The sequence below is a fragment of the Terrapene carolina genome, unplaced genomic scaffold (genome assembly GCF_002925995.2).
Source record: "Terrapene carolina triunguis isolate 2854851 unplaced genomic scaffold, T_m_triunguis-2.0 Scaffold30, whole genome shotgun sequence".
Classification (NCBI taxonomy): Eukaryota; Metazoa; Chordata; order Testudines; family Emydidae; genus Terrapene; species Terrapene triunguis.
The window spans coordinates 7,643,690-7,661,232 of NW_020664381.1; the positions used below are offsets into that span (position 1 = coordinate 7,643,690).

The following is a 17,543-nucleotide window of genomic DNA, read 5'->3' on the forward strand; positions in this document are numbered from 1 at the left end:
GTCTACACTAGCTCACTCCACAACAGTGCAGTGGCACCAGTGCTAAACTAATGCCAGGAAAATCACTTGGGTAGACAAGGCCCAGGTGTGAAAGACTCCTCCCTGTTCTAGCCCTTTAGATAACATTTCTGCTTCTTTTAGCATATATCATTCTAGTAAACATGTAAGGCTACTGTGTAAATAGCCTGTAATTAATGGCTTTGATATATCTTCAAATAAATCTTTTTTTCCTCTGTATTACTCTTATATTCATATTTTTCCTTGGGCAAGAGTGAGCTGTCTTCCTAATATCTTTAAAGAGATTATCATTAATATTAGGGTGGGTTGGACTCTTCACTGGAATGGAAAACATTGGTGCAGTTTGGAAATATAGTCTAAAGTCAGACAGAGAACTGAAGGAGTGTAACAGGAGCAGATCAAAATAGCTTGTGCTGGTGAAAAGCGGAACCCAGATTCTCCCTTCGAGTACCATTACATATATAACAAGCAAAAGGAGTAGTAAACTGCTGCTACTTAGCCAGTACCTACACAGTATTTGTGGTTGAATAATATAAGAACACAAGTGTATAGCCTCCTATTTTAATATCTGGTAGACCATTTTCCCCTCTACTTTTGATTACAACCTGTTTCCTTTGGTGCTTGATGTGGGTAGGAGACCTTCCTTCTTTCAAAAGCTTAATTGGGCTCACATTCTGCCCATCTTGTTTGAAGCATTTGGAATTTTCCAGACTCCCATTATCAGATAAATATAGCTGCTGCCCACACCATACCAACCATTTTATTTACATATCGGATAAATGTGGTATTGTTGCAAAATAGCATCTTGGTACTTTTAGTGAGTTTTTTCCCCCTCCCAGTTTTGACATCAGTCCTACAGCACTCCCTGTAACTCAAAAGCGTAAATGTATAGACATTGATTCCAGTTTGAAATTGCAAATTATTATTTTTCTCAAAATCATTCTATTTATATTTTAAATTACCTCTTTGTGAATACTTTTTGCAATAAAAGAAGAGTTCTCGCTCTCCCGTCAGGACATGATTGGTGTGAGCTATAGGTGTGTGGTACTAACAGGACTGTGCATACAGTGAGTATAGTATATGTAGGAGTGCAGGTTTGGCATAAGGTACACGTGTGTGTGTACTGTATGTACACTGTGCAGATGGTATATGTATGGGTGGCATAGAAGTGAGGTGCACATATGATGTGAATATACAATGGCCTGGGTGTATGCAAGATTCAAATTAGGGGGTATACTGTACATCTTACCCCCCAGCCACTGTTCCGTGCGCCAGGGTTTAAGCTATAATTCGTTTAGAAAAGCAAGTCTCTAAATCGTCTGGATGCAAAGAAAACTTTCAAACGTGAACCAAATGTTCCTAGTGCGGTGGTGCCCGCCTGCGTTCGAAGGCAGTTCTGGGAGACGTGAGGGTCGCTGCTCACGTCAGCAGCGCGGGGCCCCGGGGGAGGCTCGAAGGCGCCGGTCCGCCCCGGGGCGGGGCTCGCCGCTTTGCGCGCCAGAATTCGGAGAGCTGAGCCCGGCTCCCGCCGCCAGCGCCCGGCCCGGCCCCGCCATGTGCGCCGCGGTGCCCGGCTACTCGCCCGGCTTCAAGAGGCCGCCAGAGACGCTGCGGCTGAAGCGGAAAAGGGCCCGGAGGAGCGAGGCCGCTTCCCCGCCCTGCCCCCAGGCGGACCCGGCCACCGCTCCGCGCCCTTTCCCCAGACCGGAGCGGCGCAATCCCTTCTCCAGCCTGGACAACGCGCCGCGCCCCGGCACCGCCGTACGCCGCCCCCCGGACACCCCCGAGCTGCAGGAGCAGCGGCCCCCGCCGGGGAGCCAGGCCCCCAGACACCCCCTCTGGCAGGTACCGACCCGCCCGCGCTACGGGACCCTGGCGGACCCCCGCCCCCAGGGGCTTGGCTGGGTGGGGTCGGGTTTGCTCCCCAGGCCCCGCTAGCAGAGGGGGGAACGCTAATAGGGGCGGTGTGGTCCAGTGGACAGAGCAATGGGCTGGGACTCAGGAGACCGGGTTGTGTTTCTGGCATTGTCACTAATAGGGGCCCACTGGTCACTGCACCCCGCTGAGCTTTGGGTTCCCCCTCAGTAGGGTGGGTACTGGCTGACCTTTGCAAAGCACTTCGGGTAGGTCTACAGTGCAGTAGATAGAAGACCTCTAGTGGGGTGACTCGCGCTCAGGCGGCCGGGGCTGTACGATGGCGGTGTAGACGCTTGAGCTGGAGCCCAGGCTCTGAAACCTGGTCGGTGGAGAGTGTCCCAGAGCCTGGGCTCCAGCCCAAGCCCAAAACATCCACACTACAATTTTGTAGCCCCTTAATCTGAGTTCTGCCAGCCTGAGTTAGCTGATACAGGGCAGGTGTGGCTGTGCCACTGGTCTCTTACGGCAGTGTAGACGGACCATTCGAGATCTGCTGATAAAAAGAGCTAGGAATTATCGATAGCACTAGAGTTGATTGAAATAACTTTATTTTTGTAAAAATTATGGGAGGTTTTGGGGTGCGGTTAGAATCAGCATTGGTAATTTCCCAGGAAAAACTAGTTTAGGACAGGGTGCTGGTAAATACTGGCCTAAATCCAGTTTAAACCAGGAAACTGGGGGAAAGAATTTCATCTGTGTCCAGCCAGTTTGGTAAGCATAGAATGAATCTCTTCAAACTTTGGGTACATCCATTGGTAACTGAGGAAAAGGCTCAGAAAGCTGCTACGAATGCTGGATGGCCAAATGGACCTGGACTGATAGTCTGAAACTCTGCATGTTTCTGATTACTTAATGCTTCTAGTCTACAACTCTGCATTATTGCCATTTTCATACAATCAAATGTTTTTGATTTTTTGTTGATAAAATATTGAAAACTGAAATATGAGTGGACGGGTACAACTTCCTTGAGAAAATATCAAACCAAAGTGTATACGGACATTCTGATGTTCAGTATTATAATTACATATATTAAGCCCACTGCAGTTTTACTTTTTATTTATACAACCCTAAATTAATATACTGACTTATGTAATCACAATTTGAATATGTAACTAAAACTAAATATAAGGTAGTATGCATTAGCGAAACAGTTTTTAAAATAGAAAATGCCTTAAACTGGGACAAACAAGTTTTTCCTGGAGCAGTAAATACTGTGATTTTACCTAGTAAAGTCCACCTCTGATAAATAGCATCCCATCCCTGGTTGGAATTTTTTTTCCTCTCTCTGAAGGGAAAAAAAGTGAGTCGGGTGGTGGTTGGGACCTAAAAGACACTTTTGCTTTTGTCTTTTTTAATAAATAAAAAAGTTCAGTCAAAGCCACTTGGTTCCCCCCCCGCCATCCACCCCCCTCCCAAAAAAGGGGGGGCAGCAAACTCTTGGGCAAAAAGTTGTCAACCAGTTTAAATCCATGCCCAGAGAGCACTGCATACCCTTGCACCTAGTGAAATCCCAGAAGGGGACAGAAATATATTCTCCTACTGGAATTAACACCCTGTCCTAGTGTCACATGGATATCTTTCAGACTATTTAGAGTCTGTAAATCTAGCCCCCTCCCCCTTCCCTCCCTCCCCCCCCCAGGCTTCGTTATGAGTAGTGGTTGGAGAAGTGTCTAGTGGGGTAATACTGTTTTGTGAACTACTTACAAGGCTTTTTAAAACTTTGTCATATGTAGAATTAAAGCCACTTTTATACAACTTAAGAAAAGCTTTTTGGTAGGGAGAAGCAGGTTCCACTGGTTTAACTGTTAAGGTTGTGGGGAGGGGTGTTGCACAAAAGTATTGTATCTGTGTATAAAACAATTAAAGGAACGATAGGAAAATTTGCTTGTTGCTCTCATTTAGTGTGCTCCATACTATGCTAACACAAAGGAGGATGTGTATGTTCAGTAGTGCAATTTTTATAATTCTCAAGCTATTTAGCTGAAGAAAGGGACTCTCCGAGCCCAAACTTTCCAATACATTTGGAGTACAATCTAAGAAAATCACTAAACTTACAAATGTATTTACATCTGCAAAATGCCTTTTAATTGTTGCCACCAGAGGGTGAAATATTCTAATATGTGCTATTGATAATGGTCAGTTTTAAATATCTCATGAAATTACACTTAAAGATCAGCCTTAAAACAAAATTGTCAATTTAACTCTCAACTTTGCTGTGCTTTAGATTAAGTTAACTCTTTCTTTCTTTAGTTTTTAGATCCTCTTCAAGAAAATAAATCCACCTGGAAAGAAGAGTGTTCTGAAAGAGCAGATACCACATTAACCAATGTAGGAAGCCATAAATATTGTTTTTGGGGTGTTTAACATTTCATCATGCAGAAAAAGCTTACTTTTTTTTTTTTTGTAGCTTTCTGTTCAGTGTCATCTAGATTTTAATAGAATGTTACAATTCTAGGACTTTTTCTTAGAATGTCTTGAAGTTCAGTATTAAGTTGACACCAACTTAAAATTCATATTTTGTCTGAAATCTTTACTACTTGACACATGCAAATTTACTGTAACAGAAAGAGATGTAAACAAATTGAAATAATTTTTCTATTTGAGCCTCTCACAGAAACTTCTATAACCGTTTTCTTGTCTGCTTGTATAGTCATTCACTTCCCCTGTTGTCCCTATAGATATTTCAGTGCTGTAACAGAAAAGAGAGAAACCCCTAAAAAAAATAATAAAATGTAAAACTACAAACATTGATAACTGACTTTAGTAGGGTGTAATTCCTGAAACTAACTTTTTGAAGCTGACTAGATTTCAAGTTGTATGCAGTGTTGTTGTAGCCGTGTTGGTACCAGGATATTAGCGAGACAAGGTAAATGAGGTAATACCTTTTATTGGGCCAACTTCTGTTGGTAGGAAAGACGAGCTTTTGAGCTTACACAGCTCTTTCAGAACAAGAAGAGCTCTGTGTAAGCTCGAAAGCTTCTCTCTCTCTCACCAACAGAAGTTGGTCCAATAAAAGATATTACCACACCCACCTTTTCTCTCTAGATTTCAAGTTGACAGTCAAAATCTAGATTTCAGCCAACTTGTATCAGGGGTTAGGAGGAAACTTTCTCTAAGGGGACAGTTATCCCTTACTGCCTAAAGGATTTCATGCACCTCCTGTGAAGCATTTGGTACTGTCCAGTCACCGACAATGGTGACTGGCTCAGATGGACCACTGGTCTGACCTGGCATAGAATTCATATCTTCTTAAACTTGTACATAATAAAAAACAACAACAAATACATAGACAAGTCTCTTAAGATGTCAGTGAAAACAACTTGTTTTTATTTGGATGAAAACCTCCTGCCGTTTGTAACCCAAACACTACAGTATTGTGTATATCTGAGCTGGAAAGTGATCGTGACTCAAAACAGTGATTTTGGCTAGTCTATTTTAATTGATATAAACTGAAATACAAAATACATTTTTCTAAAATTATCATAAATGTTAACAGTTTAAGGTATTTGTAAACAAGGAACAACTTAAATTTCACATGTGTGTTCCTCTACAATGACTAAGTACTGGGTACTGTTATATTTACTGTCATAGCAATCAATGGGTCAGGAATGCTTCTGTCCAGTGCAATAAAGGTAAAAGTTGTTTTTGCAAGGACTTCCATGCTTTCTTTGCATGGACTCCTATCGGTGGTCTATCAATTCCTGTATCTTATATGCTTGCCAGTATCAGGTGCTTTAAATGAAAGTGCAAGAAGCCCCCATAGTGGCCAATTATGAAATAACTTTTTCCCTGAGGAAAAAACTTTCCCTAACCCTTGTCAGTGGTTGACTTATGCCTTGAAGCATGAGTGTCTGTATGCTTTCCGAAAACACTGACTGATAGTTTTTAGATGAAAAATATTTTTCGTGTATTTTGACTTTACATTATTTCTATTTTGTAAGGATCTTCATTTACCTGTTTCCATACCTGATGTTTCCTCCTCACCAAGCACAGAATTTCCTGCAGACTGGAGTATTAAAACTCGACTTCTATTCACTTCTTCCCAACCTTTTACTTGGGCAGAGCATTTAAAGGCACAAGAAGAGGCTCAAGGATTTGCCCAGCACTGTAGAGCAACGTCAATCAATTTCCCACAAAGCATACAGGTAATCATTCTCCTGTAATCATGTTAAATATAATGGAGATACTGAGTGTGGAGGATCTGTTGTTGAGGGGTTTTTTTTTTTGTTTAAGTTCTTGTGTACACTGGGAATAGCCCTTATTGAGCAACTGATGTAACTGCACCAGTGCTGACCACCTACTGCAGAAAAAGGAAAGTCAGGGTTTGCAACAACTGTGAGGTTGTTAAATTAAGATTTAGACCTTGAACTGGGTGTACAACAGTGCAAACAGTACTGGTGCAGTTCCCTAGTTGCTGCCTACCACTTGCTGAATTGGGGCTATTCACTAGAGTAGACAAGGCCTTAGGTTTATATGTAAAATAAATGCTTGAAGTGCCAGAAAAGGAGACTGTCTATCTCTCTGAGAAGAAAGATATTACCAATCTTATTAAACACTGTGTTTGGAATCTAGGAACCAAAGCTGTCCACGGAACTCCGCTGTGCATTCCAGCAAAGTCTTATTTATTGGCTTCACCCTTCACTGCCATGGCTACAGCTATTCCCTCGTATTGGAGCAGATAGGAAAATAGCTGGAAAGACTAGTCTTTGGTCACATGATGAAACACTGCAACAGGTTCTAATGAGTGAGTGGTAAGTTGAACTGAAAAACTTCTGGATTTGGTAAACCCAAGTACTTGGATTACTGTATTTTAATTTAATTATCTATTTGTCCTCATTCCTGTGGAAAACACTTTCGCCAAGAATATTTATCATTTTGAGAGTCTCTGTATTCCCACTTGTGAGTATGTGGTATCCCTTCTGTTGAGCTGCAGAACTGTCTCAAAGCAGTGTCTATTAGGGGTGCACAAGAGACCTCACATGACGGTGACATCATCACCCTACTCTGTATAAGGGATTGTGCGTGCATCCCCCAAATGCCTCAGTTTCTTTGTCACCACCAGAGAAAGCAAACAGATCTTGCTTTTGTCCTCAGGCTAGATCTTCCCTTAGTCTAACTTATGAGAAAATAAGAAGATGGTGTATAGTAGTATAGGATAGTTTAGTATACATAGCTTGCCCTTATCTCAAGAGCCTTTGGCCCCTTTCTAGGGTCATGTCAGGGCCAGAGCCCCATAAAGATTTCAAGAGGCATACCTCGTATCTCCAAATCGTATTGGAGACTGTCACTCATGTCTGGTGCCTTCTACAGCTGAACAAAGACTTACTCGATGACCCACTGTGCAGTTTCCCACACCTTCACTCCCCAGGCTGGAATGGGGAAACATTTGAGTCTCCAGATTCATTTGGCTTCTCAATGTCTACAGCCTGATACTCTGGCTCTGTTGGAGGTACCTAGACCAGTCTCCTTGCTGAGGCTCTCTGACACAAGACTCACTTTGCCAGTCCAGCCTCTCTGCTGCCTTCTATCAGGGGCCCAAGATGGAATCTCCTCTGCCTCATTCTAGGAGCAAATGCTTTATCCAGCACTGCTGGGAAATGAAAAGCAGCACCCAAGACCAAACTGGTACTGCCTCTGAAAGCATCAGTAGCTTTGGCGATGACACAAGAACTGATCACCTCACAGCCTACTCCTCATTCAGCGCTGCTGCCCTTGACATTGACTCCAAATCTCTTCTCCACTGCAGACACCTGTCTATGTAGGTGCCTGTTGGGAAAAGGCAATAGAAGAGGAAGCTCATCTCACAAGAGGGGCAGAAGTAGAAGAAGAAAGGGACAGGGACATCCCTCTTCTTCTTTCATACTTTCCAACCCACAAGGGCCTTGGAGATTAACTGCACTACTGTCACCTCTTCTCCACAATTCTCTGGAGCCAGGCATCTCAACGCCTATTAACTTGGACTCTTCTCTGGTTAAGGGCAAACCAATCTTCTTTCTGCCTACAATCTCCAGTTTCCTGAAGGGCATGGTGAATACATTCCCCCATCACCACTTTTAGGGAGCCTCTGCTGTTGTGGGACCTAAATCTTGTCTAACAAAGCTAATGGGCCCTTCCCGGGAGCCTCTAGTGTAAGCATCTCGAGCATCTGTAGGTACAGTTGCTAGGAGGGTTAGTGAGTTTAGTGCTTTGATCACCGAACCTTTACACTGTGGTCCACAAAGACAAGTGTGCCATTAGGCCCAGCTCAGCTTCATGCCTAAGGTGATCTCAGGTTCCCACCTGTCAATGTTTTCCCTTCCCCGTGTTGTTCGTAACAGACCCCATACCTACCCAAGGAAACTTACCTCCATACCCTAGTGAGGGTGCTCTTTTCTTATCTGGAAAAGACCATGGCCTCTAGAAAATCTAATAGGTTTTTTTATCGCATATGTGGAAAGATGCCAAAGAGAGCCCATTAGCAAACAGACTCTCACTGGTTAAGGAGATGTATAGATATTAGCTAAGAATCCAGTACCTCCTGGTTTAAAGACCTACTCCATGAGAGCCACCACAGTGTCAGTAGCAAGCATTAGGAAGGTTCCCAGGGTGGAGTCACGCATAGGAGCGACTTGGAGTTTGATGCACTTTCACCAGACACTGCTCCTTGGATTTAGCATCGTTCTCCAATGCCCAGTTTGGGAGAGCAGTGCTACAGTCCTTTTCAGTTAAAAACTCACCGTCTGCCATCCTGATGGGGCACTCCTTGCTAATCTCCCACAGCGGGAATGTACAGAGGCTTTCTAAGAAGAAAGGTTACTTACCAATAACTGTTCTGGGTTTGCACTGATAGTCCTCCCACCTTCCTCTTTACCTTGGAATTCTAATTAACATCAGGCCTCTCTGGTTTGGGGGAAGAAACAGACAGATGGGGGATTGCACTCCCTCAAGTAGAGTAGGTTGATGACCCTCATGTGAGATCTCTCATTGTCCTTCCCAATGGACATAACTTTATCAAAGAGACAAGGTGGGTGAGATATGCAGGTCTGAAAAACTTACTACACCGTTAAGTACAAGGTGGAACAGATTGTTTAGCAAACATAGTTAACACAGGTTTCAGAGTAGCAGCCCTGTTAGTCTGTATCCTGTTATTTTTATAGTTAACACACACATTTCAAGGAACCATTCAAGGTGAAATGGCTTGTCTCTTTCGCCAACAGAAGTTGGTCCAATAAAAGATATTACCCACCTTGTCTCCCTAATATCCTGGGATCCACCCGGCTACAACAACACTGCATATAACTCTATCAAGGTAGTTTCACAGCTAGTCACCAGGGACACCATATTCTACAAGTGTATATACAGAGGCAACTCTTGAACAATATTTACTACAATAGAATCCATATTTTACAAACTAGTGGGGATTGAGGAGGTCTTAAAAGTGAACACCTCAAAATTACCATAGGGTACAGTGCATATGTTGCAGTATGGTGCATTGCTTTCTTGGCCTTCGAACCACTGCAAAGCAACTTCTGATGCATTGAAATGTAAAGAGATATTGACTTGTTCTTCATTGACACCACTTTCATTAGTGATTATTTTTGTGTCCCCCCTAATCCGTGCCTCCTCCTCCCCCCCTCCCCCAAACTGGGAAAAATGGTTCATAAAATTGATCACTTGTAAAATAGGTGTTTGTAAAATTTGACGGTTACTATGGTAGGACAACCTCTTTCTCATGGCTACATGAAGCAGACATGCAAAGCTCTTATAAAATCCTTCTACCATAGTAAAGGGAGCTGAATACTCTCAATAGCCAGTCTTAAGACTCTACAGCTAACTTTTTGTGTTGAATGCCTTTCCAAGCCTAGCTGTTGATTGGAGAGAATTTTGCAAAACTATTAACAAGTTTCCTTTAATGCTTTGTGGGAATTAATACACTAAAGAGTAAACTTCTCAAAAGAGCTCAGCATCTACAATCAGGGCCAGACTTTATCAAAAGAGCTCAGCACAGTGGACAAGTCCTGAAAATTTGGCCCTAGATGTTCCAAGATCACCTCTTTCAAACCTGATAATACTAGGTGCGTGTTATCTACAATACCCTAAAACTGAGAAACTTTATGGAGTATTTTATTTCAACCTATTTGAGATCCAGGTGGTTGTTTTAGCAGGTGGCAATAGTTTAAAAAAAGTCTTACAGAATGGTCATCTAAAATTTTATAACTTCTCTTTCCTCTAACCTGCAGGTCTGTCAGTTTTACTTCCCTATATAATCTTCTCAAAGCCAAGCTGTGTCCCTATTTTTATGTTTGTACCTACCAATTTACTGTGCTGTTTCGTGCAGCAGGCCTTGCAGGAAGTGATGTTATCACAGCTGTTATTTCCCCCACAACCAGGGGTTTAAGGGAAGCCATGAGAAATGAAGGTAAGACGGAGTTCCTTCCAATAAGATTTGAATAACATACAAAATTCACATTCTAACACAGTTATGTATGTAAACCATTCATTTGCTTACCTTCCCTACTCAGGCATAGAATTTTCTTTACCTTTGGTAGAAGAAACTAGGAGCAAGACACAGAAAAACTCTGAAACAAACTTGGCTACAGAAGTTAACAGTCCTGAAACAGGCAAAAACACTGAAGATGGAGAGTATGTAACAAAACTGTCTGTGTCTGGAATTTAAATGGGCTTGCCACTACCTAGACAATTTAATAGATACTAATGTGGAGTATTTTAACCATCTTAATCTGTTTTTCCTAGGGAACAAGGAGTGAGTGACGATGAAAGTTTCTCTTGGCTTGAGGAAATGGGAGTCCAAGACAAGATTAAAAAGCCAGATGCAATTTCTATCAAACTGTATCCTTTGACTACCATAATATACTATATCAAAAACATGCATTGGAGTACTTCATTTCTCTGTGAAGATCGGTGGTTTTTGAATCATAGTCCATCAATCAGTGTGCAATAATGATGATTCTGTAGAATTTTCAGTTAGTGATACAATTTTTACAGTAAGTGTTCATAAATGCTCTATCTCCTTCTATACTTAACAGTGCGGGTTTGCATTTTTTTAAAGCAGAAAATATTGTTACAGAATCACTAAGTGACTACACTTTTTATTGTACCAAATATTAACGTAGATTCTATCACAATATAAAACGTAATGAGTGAAAATACACCTGTTACTGACCTGCGTTCTGATTAGGCTTAGAGTAATAGTAACTGCATTCTCTCTTACCTGTGTATTTAAAGTACAGTTTTCTTTTTATGGAAAAATTGGTTTCTGTCTCAAGCTTATCTGGTTATAAATTTTACCCAATACTAGGCACTATAGATTCCATGTGGCATAACAGAAATATACCACCTGTTATACAGCTACAGGGTGGGCGCCTGTGATGAAATGATGTCAACAAATCATGTCAGTTCTAGGTTTTCTGTCAACTGGTATTTCTACACATCCATATCCAAACTATTATGGCATGTGTCTTTGTACTTGATGCGTTTTTGTATTTTGATATAAGAACCAATTCCACCTGTTTCTGCCAAGATAAGGAATAATCAGCAAACTTCACTTGTAAAGCCATACATAGCATGCTAGGTGAAATTTCCTTTGTTCAACTGCCTTCTCGGTAATCTATACATGACTAGTGTGGCGATATCAAAGACACTTCACCCCTACAGATCATAAGCTGTTTGTCGCCTTCCAGAATGGTTCAGTAGGAAGACTTTTATTAGACAAGCTGACGGTTTGGTTAAAGATATTTGTCTACACAAACTTATAATGTACTAGTACAAACCTAAAACTGGGAACAGTACTTTATTTCACACTCCAATTTTTCTAAAACCACAAACACAAAACTGTTTTAGTAAAGGCTCTCCATGAATGGCTGTTAAACTAAACAATTTCCCTTTAATGACTTGTTAATTACAAAACAAACAAGCTGGAGAACATTCCTTGCCTCATGGTTTCAATAAAGCTAAAGATTAGGCCTAAGCTATTTTTGAGTTCTTTACCTTTCCAGAGCAAATGTAAATTAGCATAGACCTCTTTTCAGTGAATTTTTACTTGACTTTAATTCTTGGTCTGGTGCATTTGATGCCCTTAAACTTCTTGTATGTTTCCTTTGACCCATATCAACATAGCCGTAAAGAGAAAAATGAAGTGCAAGTGGATCACAAGCCTGAATCTGTTGCATTAGTGAAAGGAACAAACACATTCATGTTGCTGAACTTCTTGATAAACTGTAAGAGTTTAGTAGCTGCTGCAGGCCCTCAAGCAGGACTCCCACCAACACTGCTGTCCCCAGTTGCTTTTCGAGGTGCAACAATGCAAACGCTCAAGGTAAAACGCAAAGGAAAGAGTGACGTTCTGGTGCTGTCTGTCTTCAGGAAGGAAAGGGAAGGCTTTGTTCCTTCATATATCTTTGTGGTTACTGCCCCTCTAGAGATATCTTAGTGGTGCCATTTGTGCTGTTTATAATTTGATGTTGAATTAGCAGTTTAATTACAAACCTCTCTATTGGGGTTTCAGGTTGTAGCACAGATTTAAAGGATTTGGAGGCTTAGTTGTACATAGTCTCACCTTCAAGACACAGGATTAAAACAATACTTGCCACCTTTCTCCCCCCCTTCCCCAGTCACTAAGGTCGTTCTTTTCACGTATTCTCTTAAAACTCCTGTTGTACTGATAATCTGGTTAGATCTCTTGAGCTGTGTTGGCTGCTGGAGCTGCCCACTTTAGATATGATCTGAAACAGTGCCTTACCAACAGTCTTTAAGAGGCAGAGGAGCCTAAAGAATAGTGTTATTAATTATGGTATCATGGCCAAATTCCATTATGGGTTGTTTACATTCTCTCAAACTACATTCCCCATGCAGTTGCACTCTACCTACCATATTGTGTAGTGTTCGTGTGCATTAGGGTTTAGTATATTATATAATAAAAATCACACTATAGCCCATGCCTTGTAGGGATAATGAATAACTTAATGTCTAATATTCATAAAGCACTTTAAGAACCTTGAATTAAAGCTAATTTTGAAGTAGATGAAAAATAAGGTTTGTCACTAATCTTGATGTATCAGACACTGAATATGTAACTTACTGTCTTCAGGCTCGAAGCATCAATGTGAAAACACCGGTTCACTCACGTTATAATGATATATTTAGCTTGGAGGTCACGGGTCCTGTCATGCCTCATTGTCTGCATACTTTGACCATGCTGCTCAAATCTGCACAGAGGGGAGCTTTTTCTGCTGTATTATACACCCATGAGCCAACGGCAGTGTTTAACACTAACACAGAGAGAATCTTAAATAAGGTAAGTAGCCTAAAGGGTGTCTTCCATGTTAGGGTTAATACTTTTTATCACTAGAAACAAGACACTACTGAATGGAAAAAACTGCTCTTCACTTGGGATAATGGCTAATACCTACTTGTTGGCCACTTTAGAGTAGCCAGTTTACAAGGTTTTATCAGTAGTGAGGAGGCTGGGATTCCTAGTCATAGCAGTGGAAAAGCATGTTCATTAAACTGATGGCTTTAACCCAGTCCCTATCATTTGCTACTCCACCAGTAGACTAGGCAGCTCTTCAATATCTGCTGCTCATTGGCACAAAAATGGGTATAAAATATGATTAGTAGTTTGAAAGAAAAGCATCTTACCTACCTCTTTTGTGAAACTGAATTTCCACAGGAAACTATGTGGAAGGACCTCACTAAGTGTGGATTGCATCTTAAAACGTTGGATCAATTGATTCAACTTCCAACATTAGGAAAGTCTTCTATACGACTCCTAGAAATGAGAAACTATGCTTACATCTGGAAATCCTAAGTATGCTATTTTAATTCATGAAATGAGACTAGTAGTATTTGGTCAACACTCTACGGATGCTATCGTGTACCAGGAAGGGAGAATTGCCTACTTGCAAAAGCTTTTGGACGTAGTGGGTAAGAACTTCTGTTGCACACATCCTTGCTCATAAGGCAACTTTCAGTGGAAAAACAAATATTCTGAATAGTCCAGCAAGAACACTGCCCCTCTCAAAACCTGCAACAGCTGCATTTGTCTTTTAATGTTTTTAAATAAAATTTTTATAAACAAGGTAATCTTGTGTTTTCTCCTGTTTAGAATTAAGAGTGAGGGCCTCTTAAGGGTTAATATATTTTCACCATTGTTAAGAGTACAGAACTGTTAGAGGAACCACTTCTAGTTTCTACAGAAGGTGAAGTGGCTCCTCTGCTATTGGACACTGGAGGTCAGTGATTACTTCTTTCAGTATAAAGACAATGATTGGATTAAATAGTGGTTGTCCTCTAGATTAAACCATGATAGCTAAATGAATTGTAATTGTAAACCTTCACATTTCATTAAAGGTATAAAATGAGAAACTAATCTAATAAGTATAACAAGTTGTGACACTTATCCACCTACCAGTGATAACTTAACTCCTTTACACTATGAAACTTAAAGCAAAAAACAGAGTGGTATCCCTCCCAAGTAACGTTTATTCTTAGCAGTAACTAAATGTAACTAGAAGCACAGCTGTCATCTAAAAAGGAAGGGTTTTAATGCTATTGGTAAGATCAGTTGAATAAACTTACGTTCAGTAACTCAAACTGGAGAGCTTTACCTGCAATAGAATCTAAACATCAACCTGCTGTTTCATTATGATTGTATTCTGCCAAAGCTGAACCACGACTAACCTGTTCATGTGACAGGTAATTTGTCACTTTAAGAGTACATTTTGAAAGGATTCAACAATGAAAAGCACACTGTTAGTGATAACAACTGAGGCTGACAAGCCACAAGTGACTTTAACCTGTCTCTTGCAGCAGGTGATATTAAAACACTGATTTAATTATTAACCAATCAGGATGCTTTTACTATATATTAACCAGTTGTAGTTGATGAAATAATACTTATTCAGTTTGTTTTCCTCACAGCAAAATGTCAAGTATCAGGGGGTAGCCGTGTTAATCTGTATCCACACAAACAACAAGGAGTTGGGTGGCACCTTAAAGACTAACAGATTTATTTGGGCATAAGCATTCATGGGTAAAAAACCTCACTTCTTCAGAGGTTTTTTACCCACGAAAGCTTATGTCCAAATAAATCTGTTAGTCTTTAAGGTGCATCGGGACTCCTTGTTGTTTTCGCTGTGAAAAGACTATGTCCCCTGTCATATCGTTTAAATATCAATATATAGTACTATAGTAAATGGAACAATGAATTCAACTATTGAGACTCTTTTGGGTAATGCTAATTGCTAATTTGGCTTCTAAACCACCTAGATCTGAGTATCAGTGCTCTAGGTTTATGTAGATAGTGGATATTGTCCTCCAGTAGACAACCCAAATGTCCCAACTTTAGCTGAAAGTAACTCTAAAAAACCGACACAGATCCTTGGAGAGCTGTAGAATGCTTTTTACTACACAGTATAGATCGGGGTCGGCAACCTTCGGCATGTGGCTCGCCAGCGTAAGCACCCTAGTGGGCCGGGCCAGTTTATTTACCTGCTGACGCGGCAGGTTCGGCTGATCGCGGCCCCCACTTGCTGCGGTTTGCCGTCCTGGGCCAATGGGGGCAGTGGGAAGCGGCGCGGGCCAAGGGATGTGCTGGCTTCCCGCCGCCCCCATTGGCCCGGGATGGAGAACCGCAGCCAGCTGAACCTGCCGCGTCAGCAGGTAAATAAACTGGCCCGGCCCGCTAGGGTGCTTACGCTGCCGCGCCACGTGCCGAACATTGCCAAGCCCTGGTATAGATCATGTAGAACACTGAAGAGGCTGCCCCATGGAAGTTGGAAAGTCAATTAGAAGTTACTATAGCTCTTGGATTTTAGCTTTGTTATCTCAACCCATCTAGGCTGGTGTGATCTACCACTCCACTCACCATCACTAATCTTTAATTCTAATAAAGTGTCCTCCCTAGCTTACTATGATACTTAGATGAGCAAATTTGATGGTAAAATGAGTTAAAGAAATAGGATGCATTTCAGGCATAAGCCTTTATGTATGACTTTAAAACAACTACAATAGTTTAATTTGTTGAGTTACTTTAAAATAGGTGATAATGCTTGTTTGGCATTTTATGCATAAATACCTAAAAGTGTTGTTAAAACAAGCAGAAGTTTTAAACTTTGAAATCAGGAGTGTCAAGTCTTCCCTGGTTGTAGAGGACTTGCTGTCATCTATATTGCTTTCTCTACCTTTAAGCAGGACTAATCTTGCACAGGTTACCTTAATTCTAGTATCTACTTTTGCAGTGCTTCCTGCTGTAACCTTATTCTTTTAAGTCTTTTGTATGGAACTATTTAACCTAAACCAGCTCTTTTGAAAAGGTTCACTTTCTGTGTTGGGCAAAAGGGATAGCATTATGGCTTGTGAATTTGAATACTCTAATATTGGAGTGTTCCTTTGCACATTATAGTGGAGTACAAGTTTTCATTGAACCATTTCTAGCCCTGCTTGTTGTGAAGATCATCTTGAAACCAACCGATGCTCGTCTTCCTGAACTAGAGCATGATTTTTCATAGGTACTGTAAATCCACAGCTCTAATTGACTACAGCTGGAACAGTGCTGAGCACTTCTGAAAACAATACCTTATGAGCATCAAGTGGACAACTAGACAAACATGAACACGCATTTAGTGGCCACCTCCCACAATCTTCCAGTCTACTTTCACTACAGACCTTCCAACTTCTGCAGTAAATGAAGCAGGGGTCCAATAATCAACAGCTTCATTCCCTTAATGAGGTCAGGGGCCTGGTGGGGAAGGAGGAAGCATGATTCGGTAATTAAGTTTACCTGTGCATCATCTTTAATTCAAGCATTTCCTATTTGAGTGCCTCACTTTGCAACATGAATGGTCTTTGAACACGGGGTTTTTTATTTTTCAACTAGAATTTTAAAAAATCCAACCCTTTGTGCCACTATTTTTTAGAGGGCAGTAGAGTACTGGATATAAGGCTTCTGGGCTTGGAGTGTGAACTGATAGAGCAGGGGACAGAGTTGGGACTCTTGCATGCTACTTTTTTATTTTTAAACAGTGCTTTATAGTATTTGTCAATGCACTTTGTACAGATGGTTACGGAGGAATAGTCCCAATTCACAAATAGCCTAGCGAAGCACACAGATTTTATATATTTTGCTGACAGGCAAGCATGGATGGAACTCATCTGTCATATTCGACAGCTAGGTTCTATTCCCAGCTTTAACAAAAGTGACTTTATACTACACCTCTGGCCTTCAGTCACTATCTATGAAATGGGACAGTGCTCAATAAAAAAGGGTGCAAAGGATAGAGAATTGACATTAATCCATGGAAGAAATGGGACTAGAATTCATCTTCTGGCTCCTAGTGCAAAGCTCCTTCCCCTCAGGCCAAAGGACAGCTTGTGGAGTTGTGTGCATCGGACAGGATACAAGCTTTGAGGGATAATTTTTTTTTTTTAAGAAATAAGCATACAAACTACTAGGCATGCGCAAGTGGCTATTTTCTAAGATTTATAACTCAGCCAAGTATGACAGGAGAACTATTTTCCCCCACTGCAAATTTGCAAACCCCCTACTGTCACCGAGTTAGAGCTATTTTTAAAAAGTGAGAAAAACAGGACTGCCTATTTTTCCCACCTAC

At 41.2% G+C, this 17,543-nt stretch overlaps 1 protein-coding gene across 1 annotated transcript; it reads left to right on the forward strand.

The window, feature by feature from the left end:
• The first annotated feature begins 1,341 nt into the window (after nucleotides 1-1,341).
• LOC113406396 (protein downstream neighbor of Son-like) lies at nucleotides 1,342-14,610 on the forward strand. Its single transcript, XM_026651071.2, has 10 exons — nucleotides 1,342-1,863; nucleotides 4,186-4,263; nucleotides 5,877-6,080; nucleotides 6,508-6,686; nucleotides 10,155-10,333; nucleotides 10,437-10,557; nucleotides 10,669-10,764; nucleotides 12,052-12,250; nucleotides 13,022-13,228; nucleotides 13,604-14,610. Exons 1-10 carry the CDS (start codon nucleotides 1,342-1,344, stop codon nucleotides 13,739-13,741), a joined length of 1,923 nt encoding a protein of 640 aa, XP_026506856.2. The 3' UTR covers nucleotides 13,742-14,610.
• Nucleotides 14,611-17,543: the final 2,933 nt, after the last annotated feature.